We start from the raw sequence: 9,271 nt of genomic DNA, 5'->3' as shown, positions 1-9,271 counted from the left end.
AAGGGCCGGGAGATCCGGGCGTCGGGCCGCCGGGCAGTGAAGCTTCTGGCTCCCGCGCCGCCGCCATGATCATCCCCGTGCGCTGCTTCACGTGCGGCAAGATCGTCGGCAACAAGTGGGAGGCCTACCTGGGGCTGCTGCAGGCCGAGTACACCGAAGGGTGAGGGGCGCGCTCCCGGCCGCCGGCCTGCGGGGCGGGAGCAGGGGGGCCCCAGGCTGCGGCGTCGGCGTCTCGGGCGAGTGTCGAGGATCCAGGCTTGAGGGGTTGGGGTCTTGGGGCGGCAGTCAGGGGTCCCGGACTCCAGGTCTGGGTCAAGGGATGTTCATCAGATCCCAGGTGACCCGGGCAAGGCTTTCATTCTCGGAGCCTTTACCAGCCCTGTTCTCCGGACCTGCTCTCAGGAAAGCATCTCCCACCGCGCAGTTCAGGCAGAGGAGGGGAGCTGGTTGTCAAGCGCTGGTGTCTGGGGACTCGGGTATCCTGGGTCGTCTCCACGCCTCCACCGCAAATAGGCCCCTGGCCGCCTCTGTCCATCAGCTCCCTAAGTTCTCCCTGCTATTAGGCCCATCCCCGTGTCCTCATTGGAGAAGACCCTGATGCTGGGAAAGATTGACGGCAAAAGGAGAAGGGAGCGGCAGAGGAGGACATGGTTAGGAAGCATCACCAACTCAATGCACAGGAATTTAAGCAAACTCTGGGAAATAGTGGAGAACAGAGGAGCTTAGAGTGCTACAGTCCATGGGGCCACTGACACGACTGAGCAACTGAACAACAAACCATGTCCTGCAGACTCACAGGCTCTTTTAGGACACTGGACAAGCTTCTGATGACATGGCCCTCATAATCAGGCTTTTGTGGGGTCTCTCTTCCGTGTTTGCCCCTTGGCTCTGCAGTCACCACCTTACTTGTCCGAGTCTACTCTAGACGAGTCTGACCTTTGGTCCTTGTGTGGACAGCCCCGTCCTTAGCAAAGTTTGAATCTCTGGGACCCGGAGTGTGCCAGCCAGGTGAGGTTCTCAGCTGCGTTGGGTGAATGGGGAAGCAACGGATGGCCTCAGTGTTTGCACCAGGCTCCGAGGAGGCTGTTGGAATGACCAGAGTGCAAAGGGAATGCTGGCAGCCTGCCCCAAACTTCTCCCCAAGATGCCCCAGGTCAGGGTTACCCGAACAGGCCGCCCCTTTCCTGAGCACCACGTTGGTGTCCACACACAGGAGGCTTTGAGGGTGATCGGGGCTGTGTCTCTGGGAGATGAGAGGGGTCTTCCCTCCCACACGGGGAGCAGAGCCACGGAAGGTCCCACAGCAAGCCGAGCAGGGTTTGCTACCGCCGGGAGAGGCCCTCCATCTGCCAGGACGGGCAGGCCGCAACCATCTCTCTGCCCACCTGCAGGGACGCCCTGGATGCGCTGGGCCTGAAGCGCTACTGCTGCCGCCGCATGCTGCTTGCCCACGTGGACCTGATCGAGAAGCTGCTCAACTACGCGCCCCTGGAGAAGTGACCCCGAAATGCCACAGGCGGTGTCTCACCCGTGGCTTGTTCCCCTGGGGTGTGGGGCGCCGAAAGCCATGCCTGCCCACGGCTCTGTTGGCATGGGTCTTCCTCTCTGGAAATAACTGTCCAGTAAACGTTGCTGAGGACTGCCAGGAGGTCCTGACAGTTGGTGTGGCTTTGTGGGCTGCCCTGCCGGTTCCTGGGTTCTACCTGGTGCATGAGGCCACTCGCAGGTGCCCGAGGCCCTCGTGGCCCAGGAGGAGGGTGGGCCTTCCACATGGCAGCGGTCAGCACGAGGCTTCCTTCCTCTGTGGGCGCACTTGGCCCCACAGGAGGCACACGAGTGCTCGGGGTGGGGGCAGTGGCGTCCCACAGCGCTGTCCTGGGTGCCCTTCAGCTAAGAGCAGAGGCCCCCACCTCCTCCCCCGGTATCTAAAGCACCAGACTCTGAGCTCCGAGTGGAGTGCCCCCGTGGTCACAGCTGCACATCCTGAGGGTGCTGCCACCAGAAGCTTCCAGGCTGCACCCAAGGCCAGCAGGCAGCTCCCCTCCAGAGGGCACGTGCCTCCATAGCCAGCCCTGAGACCCCACAGTGGGTGGGAGGTGCCCTGAGGCGGCTCTGCTGGCATCTGTCGTGAATGGGCTCTCAGTACCCAGGCGTTAAGTGCGTTGCCCTGAAAACTGGCTAGGGAGCTGTCTGGCGGGGGCGGGGGTGGGGAGCAGCTCATCCCGCTCCAGCTCAGACTGAGGCTTAAAACCCAAAGCTGTCGCCTCAGCGGGACTCAGGCAGGCCTTGGCGCCTCCAGCAGCTCAGAGGGCACGAAGAGGGAGGCGGCCTGCCTGGGGCCACCTGCCCAGGTGCCTGATGAGCAGTGCCCAGCGTCCTTCTCTGGCCCTGCCCTGCCAGCAGACATCCTGTCAGACCCCACCTGACTCGCTCCCGAGACACCCCTCCCGTCCCTGGTCCCTGTGCGGTGGCCAGAAGGGCCTTTGAAAATGGCAAGCGGTCCAGTCACCCACTTCCTGGGGTCTTAGCCCCAGTCCCTCGTGGCTCTGCCGCATCACCGGCCCTGCATCAGGAACGGCTGAGCTGCTGCGAGGCCTGTCTGCAGCTGGCCCGGCCTCCACCCCCTGGAGCCCCGTCAGCTCTCAGCTCACACCACCCCGCGTCCGCCCCCTCTGGTGCAGCCCTGGGGGTGGGTCTGTCCACTCTGCCGGGCACACGTGACAGCTCTTGGAGACCAGAACTACCTCTGTCAGCGAAGTCATCTCAGCCATCCATTCCACAGATGTTTATTGAGCACCTATCAAGTAGCAGGAGCAGTCCTAGGCATGGAGTACAGCAGTGACTATCACCCGCAGGGTCCTGCCTCTGGGGGCGGGTGACGGCGGTGACCTAGGCAGTACAAGGCTGCAGATGGCGATTGGCGGGGGGGAGCGGCCACGGCCCGGCCCAGAGGGCTCCTCCCCAGTTGAGGAGGAGGCCCAGTACCCGGGGGGCCTGGGGGAGGCACCTGGGGCCAACTCACTGGCTGCTGCCTGGCTCCCCTAGGCCAGCCCATTTCTGCCCAACTGGCACAGGCCTCAGGGAGCATCCCAAGGCCACGACCTCAGCCCAAAGAAGACGGCGGTGGGAGGGGGGCCTTTGTTAACCCCCAGCCCAGCAGATAGGTGGGGCTGACCTTAGGTCTTGGGACTTTGGTGTGTAGCTAAAGGCACTTGAAGCTGCCTCTGGGGCTTGGGAGTCCCCAGAGGGCATGATGATGGCACGGTGGGGGGCCCAGGCAGCAGAACAGCCCCTCTGGCAGGGGAGGGGGCAGAGTCGCCTCCTGGACCACAGCACCCTGGCTCTCAGGAGTGTCAGTAGTCAATGCGTCGCAAGAAGCTGCAGCGCAGCGGAGGGCGGCCGCCCGCGGGCGTGCTCAGTAGTGTTCCAGCTTCAGGCTCTTGTATAGGCAGCAGGTGAAGAGCATGCCGAACACCTGCGCACACGGCCAGCGTGAGCACGTCGGCCCCAGCCCCCACACACACCTGCGCACGGGCGATGCCCAGCCCCCAACACACACACCCCTACGCACACGGCCAGCGTGAGCACATCGGCCCCAGCCCCCACACACACCTGCGCACATGGCCAGTGTGGGCACGTCGGCCCCAGCCCCCACACACACCTGCGCACGGGTGATGCGCAGCCCCCAACACACACCTGTACCCGGGCGATGCCCAGTCCCTCACACACACACCTGCGCACGGGCGATGCCCAGCCCCACACACACCACACCTATGAACACAGCCAGCGTGAGCACGTCGGCCCCAGCCCCCCACACACACCTGCGCATGGGCGACGCCCAGCCCCCAACACACACACACCTGTACCCGGGCAATGCCCAGTCCCACACACACACACCTACGCACACGGCCAGCGTGAGCACGTCGGCCCCAGCCCCTCACACACACCTGCGCACGGGTGACGCCCAGCCCCCAACACACACACACCTGTACCCGGGCAATGCCCAGCCCCACACACACCACACCTGTACCTGGGTGATGCCCAGCCCCCCCCACACCACACCTGTACCCGGGCGATGCCCAGCCCCACACATACACACCTGCGCACGGGCGATGCTCAGCCCCTCACACACACACACCTGCACATGGGTGATGCCCAGCCCCCAACACACACACACCTGTACCCGGGCGATGCCTAGCCCCCAACACACACACACCTGCACATGGGCGATGCCCAGCCCCACACACACTCACCTGCACATGGGCGATGCCCAGCCCCCCACACACACACCTGCACATGGGCAATGCCCAGCCCCACACACACACACCTGCACATGGGCGATGCCCAGCCCCTCACACACACACCTGCACATGGGTGACGCCCAGCCCCCAACACACACACACCTGTACCCGGGCGATGCCCAGCCCCTCACACACACACCTGCACACGGGTGATGCGCAGCCCCCAACACACACACACCTCTACCCAGGCAATGCCCAGTCCCACACACACACACCTGCACACAGGCGGTGCCCAGCCCCTCACACACCTGCACATGGGCGATGCCCAGCCCCACACACACACACCTGCACACGGGCGATGCCCAGCCCCCAACACACACACACCTGCGCACGGGCGATGCCCAGCCCCTCACACACACACACCTGCACACGGGCGATGCCCAGCCCCCTCAGACACACCGCACCTGCACATGGGTGATGCCCAGCCCCCTCAGACACACCGCACCTGCACATGGGTGATGCCCAGCCCTCCCAGACACACACACACACACACCTGCACACAGGCGATGCCCAGGCCCACGGCCCCGATGATCCTCAGGTGCTCCTGGATGAAGGTCTCCAGCTTGGTGATGCAGCCGCCCTGCAGGGGTGGAGGGGCTGCTGAAGGCGGCAAGTCCTCCAGTCACCTCAGGGGTGGGGCCACCCAGCCCCCAGCATCCCGGCAGCTCAGCAGGCCCCCACCGGCCTACCTCCACTTTGTAAATGTTGGAGGCGTGGTCCCGCCGCCCACAGCCAGGCACCACGGTCTTGCAGCAGCTGTCGGGGACCACTCGTCCGTCTGCCTCGCCCGAGCGGATCCACTCACTGTCCTGCCAGTCCCGCGAGTTGTTGCTGCCGCAGCAGTGAAACTACAGCAGAGTTGTAGCTCAGCGGAGCAGAGCTCAGGCAGAGCCCCGAGCCTCACCCGACCTGTGCCCCACAGCCGCCCACCTCCTGCTGCAGTTTGTCCACAGCGCTGGTCACGCCCTCGTGGCCCGGCTGGTGGTACCGCTTGGTCATGGTGTCCTTGAGGTTCTCCTTGAGCTCTGCGTTCAGCTGGGGTGCGGGAGGGACGGCTGCAGCCCTGGTCTAAGACTCCCAGGTGGGGCAGGGTGGGAGTGGGCGTAGACCAGGGGTGTGCAGGAGGACTCTGGGAAGGGCTGGGGTCAGGGAAAGGGCATTGGACGCTGGCTCGGACGGGTGGTTGTGGGGGCCAGGTGGCTGGGAGTCACCCAGATGGCTGTGGGCAGGGTTGGCAGCAGGGAAGGCACTCCAGATCCCCTGCCTCCCCCAGGGCCCCCAAGCAGGCAGCTTGGGTGCAGAGGGCCAGCTGGCCATCCCTGTGGTCCACCCTCCGCCTGTGACCCCTCCCCCACCCCCAGGGCCTGACGCGCTCAGCTCAGCACTGCAGCCTGTATGTCTATGTCCTTCCCAGCCTACATGCGTGTGCACATGCAGGTCTTCACGCGCACGCCCTGCCTGTGTGTGTGTGACCCAGGGTGTCGGTGTCTGTGTCCCTATGAACACACGTCTCCTGCACATTCGTGTCCAGCTCACGGCCGTGTGTCCCTGCACGTCCACGTCCGAGCCCTCACCTGCTGGTAGTAGACGTAGGCCAGGACCCCTGCAATGATCTCCAGCAGAAAGATGATCAGGAGCAGGATGAAGTACTGGGGGGAGGTGGCAGGGACTCAGGTGGGCTGGGAGACGGACACCCTCATTCCGTGAGGACTCCCAGTGCCAGGCATGACAGAGCGGAGCCACTGCCCTCAGCTGCCAGGTGGCCACACGGTGGGGGCCCCCGGCAGCAGGTGAGGGCGGGGGGACTCCCAGGCCTCCCAGTGCTCCTCCTCAGGTGTCTTCCCTCTACCGGCCCAGCTGGGATACGGGGACCCACAGGTGGGCAGGGAGCCCCTCCCAGGTGAGCAGAGCAGTCTGTCCTGCAGCGTCTCATCCATCACCCTTCTAACCCCTCCTAACCCAGAACCAACCCCAGGCAGCCTGGCAGGGAGCCCCACCCCCACCCTCAGTGCGGCCAGCCCCGCTGACCAGACGTAGCAGGTTCCTCCGCTCCTTAAAGGTGGCGCAGCAGCCCAGAGCCCCAGTCACCATGACGACAACGCCCGCCACCACCAGGATGTAGGCTGTGGCCAGATAGGTGCCCGAGGCCAGCAGGCTGATGTAGTCGCTCTTGAGGGCCAGCGTCCAGATGCCCACGGCCATGACGGCCAGACCAGCCAGCTGCAGGCAGTGCACACCGGTCACCACATCTGGCCCCGGGCCTGAACCCCCGGCCAGGCTCCTTCTGAGGTCGGGAAAGGTGGTGCCCACTGCTCACCCAGAAGCAGCAGTTGAAGGTGAAGAGCAGGTACTTGAGGCAGACGGTGCCACATGTTGTCGACTTCTCCCCAAACTCACCCATCCTGGGGCCAGGAGGTGGGGGAGGGGCTGCCCGGGAGGACGGCCAAATGCCAGCGGAGAGAGGAGGAAGGGACACACGTCCAGACCAGGCTGGGGCCAAGCCAACCGCCTGCCTGGGTGAAGGTTCTGGGGGTGTCTGTGGGAACCAGGACCCTTCCCGGAAGGGCTGCTCGGGGCAGCAAGGGCAGATGCGGTGCCCGCAGCCCAGATGAAGCCTGGGGGGCCTGGCTTCCCTGACCCCCGCTCGGCACAGTGGGGGAGGCATGGAGGACCCCCAGCCACCATGGGCTGACTCAGCCCTACGGGCAGCCAGGTAGAACAGCCCAGCAGGCACCTTGGGTGAGCCCAGACAGGCCCCCCACCCCACCCCACCCCACCCCAAGCATTCCCCGGGCCCCACGTCACAGGCTGGCAGGATCCTGCTGGCTGCTGGGGGGGACGGGCAGGCAGCAGAAGCTGCTCAAAGGTAGACTGATCTGTGCTTTTCTAGCCTAGTCCTGTGGTCTTAGAGAAGGCCCTCAGGCCTCATAAAGGGCCGGCCTTCCTTACTTCCAACCAGAGCTGGCAGGCGCCACCCCCAGACCTGGGGGGGTCCTTCCTGAATGGGGACAGCCACAGGGACCAGGGCAAAGTGTAGCTCCAGCTGTGCTCCTCCCCAGAGCCACCCCACCCTCTCCTTTCTGGGGTGTCTGCACGAGCTGGGTGGGGACACAGAGGGCAGAAGAGCCCTGGGGCCCTGTTTCCAGACAGACACAGTGCCTCCCGAGCTGGACTTCCAGCTGCCGCGCCCAGCACTCACCTGGCTGGTGGGATGGCTCCTCTGTAGGGCAGGTAGACAGAAGTTCCCGCCTGAGGAGGCTCCACTAGAGGGCCAGGGACAGGCCGCAGGTCAGGCTCAACCTGGACCAGCAGGATCCCGCCATCCCTCCTTGTAGCTGACCCAGGTATTGGCCGCGAGCCGGCCTTCCAAAGCTGGCAGTGTCCGCTCCGCCCCCCGCCCGCGGAGAAGGGAGCGGCCAGGCCCGGTATTTTGGCCTGGGCTAGGGCGGGGAAGGGCAGAGACATTTCTGGACAGTCCAATCCTGGGAGGGACCGCACGCCTCCTCCAAGCCCCCTAGTCTGAGCCTTGCCACCTGGCCTGTAGCTAGCCCTTCCCCCAGGAAGCGGCAGTGGCTGCTGCCTGGGAAGGAAAGGCGCAGACACCCCGCGCCGGCGGACCTGGGCCCGCCCGGGGGTCCGGGGTCCCGGGAAGGCTGGTTCCAGGCACAGGCTCCGCCCGCGCGGCCCGCCCTCGAGCGAAGGGCTGAGGAGCGGGCCGCCTTTCCGGGAGTGCCCGGAGGAGGTGAGCCCCCAGGGAAGGGCCGGCCAGAAATAGTTCCCGCTGCCCTGGACACGGCCGCCCCACCCCCGGCTCCCGAAGTCCAGCCCGGCCTGTCAGCGACCCACGCCCCAAGGTGGGGGATTCCCAGCTCTGCTCCCACCAGGCCGGTGAGGAATTCGCGCGTCACCGCGATGAAGTCACCGCCGCCGCCACCCCCACGCCCAGGCGGGGCGCACGGCCCGCCCACTCGCACCGGGCGGACCGGAGGGCACCGGTGTTCGCGCAGCGCGTGGGGTGCTCGGGGGGAGGCCCCGGCCCGCGGGGGCCGCCAGCACCGTCCGGAGACCCGGGAGGCGCCTTGCCCTCGCCTGGCGGACCCTCGGCCCGCCGGGCCTCCGGGCACTCGTCTACCCCCGGTAGGAGCCTGCGGGGCTGCCAGGCGCGCAGCTGTTGGTCGTCGGCGCCCGGCGGTGCACTCACCGGCCACGCGTCCGAGTCCGGCGGGCGGCGGGGGCGGCGGGCGGCGGGGGCGGCGGCGGCGGCGGCTCGGAGCACAGAGAAGACGCAGCCGGCCGGGGCCTGCGACCGAGACGAGCGGGGCCGCCCCGGGCCCCGCCCCGGGCCCGTAGGCCCCGCCCCCGGCCGGCGACGCAGGCGGGTCCGGACAGCGCTCCGCGCGCGCGGGCGGGGCAGCAGCCCCGGCGGCGGCCTGGGGGCCACCGGAGGAGGCCGAGGCCAGGCGGACTGCGGCCCGAGGGCGCCCGCCTCGGGAGGAGCGGGGGCTGCGGGGGTCGCCGGGGCAGACGCGAGCCGGCCCAGGGGAGGACCTCGAGGTGCGGTCAGGAGCAGACAGGGGCCTCTCTGGGCGCCGTGCGGAGTACGGCTTGCAGGGAAGGCCTGGGTCACGGCGTGAGAGGGTCCAGACAGGAGGGTGTCGCCTGGGAGTGGTGGGGAAAGGCTCGGGAACGAGGGCAGAGGCTGCGACCGGCTGCGCTGGGGAGCTAGAGCAGAATGGCCGCAGCTCGAGGCGGCGCCGTCGGTGGGGACAGCTCTCCCCAGACAGTGGGCGGCCCTCGTCCCCTGCTCCCTGCCTGAGGCTCGGGCTGGCAGGGCTGAGGGGCACCGGGGACAGCTCAGGCCCACCCCCCCGGGCCTCAGAACTCTAGTGGGCTGAACTAGCCCACCCAGGGCTGTGTGAGGACTGGCATGGGGAGGGGGTGGCCCTGGAGGCTGGGGGTGGTCAGGGCAC

At 66.9% G+C, this 9,271-nt stretch overlaps 2 protein-coding genes across 5 annotated transcripts; one reads left to right on the top strand and one right to left on the bottom strand.

Moving 5' to 3' along the window:
- Position 1: 1 nt before the first annotated feature.
- POLR2L (RNA polymerase II, I and III subunit L) lies at positions 2-1,648 on the top strand. The gene is made up of 2 exons (XM_043922888.1): positions 2-160; positions 1,392-1,648. Exons 1-2 carry the CDS (start codon positions 66-68, stop codon positions 1,498-1,500), a joined length of 204 nt encoding a protein of 67 aa, XP_043778823.1. The 5' UTR covers positions 2-65; the 3' UTR covers positions 1,501-1,648.
- Positions 1,649-2,770: 1,122 nt separating this feature from the next.
- CD151 (CD151 molecule (Raph blood group)) lies at positions 2,771-8,662 on the bottom strand. 4 transcript variants are annotated; one of them, XM_043922804.1, is made up of 9 exons: positions 8,503-8,661; positions 7,501-7,564; positions 6,619-6,752; positions 6,330-6,521; positions 5,876-5,950; positions 5,232-5,336; positions 4,991-5,149; positions 4,795-4,881; positions 2,771-3,475 (listed from the first exon to the last, which is right to left on the bottom strand). In XM_043922804.1, exons 3-9 carry the CDS (start codon positions 6,700-6,702, stop codon positions 3,416-3,418), a joined length of 762 nt encoding a protein of 253 aa, XP_043778739.1. In that variant the 5' UTR covers positions 6,703-6,752; positions 7,501-7,564; positions 8,503-8,661; the 3' UTR covers positions 2,771-3,415. The 4 variants fall into 4 exon arrangements, with proteins under 4 accessions (XP_043778739.1, XP_043778758.1, XP_043778730.1 ...); XM_043922823.1 differs by having other exon boundaries at positions 6,619-6,728; XM_043922795.1 differs by lacking the exon at positions 2,771-3,475 and adding an exon at positions 4,676-4,705 and having other exon boundaries at positions 4,747-4,881; positions 8,503-8,662.
- Between the last annotated feature and the right edge of the window lie 609 nt (positions 8,663-9,271).

This window comes from Cervus elaphus, chromosome 2 (genome assembly GCF_910594005.1).
Source record: "Cervus elaphus chromosome 2, mCerEla1.1, whole genome shotgun sequence".
NCBI classification, from domain to species: Eukaryota; Metazoa; Chordata; class Mammalia; order Artiodactyla; family Cervidae; genus Cervus; species Cervus elaphus.
Note: the sequence above shows the minus strand (reverse complement) of the source record. Positions and strands in the feature narration are given on the sequence as shown.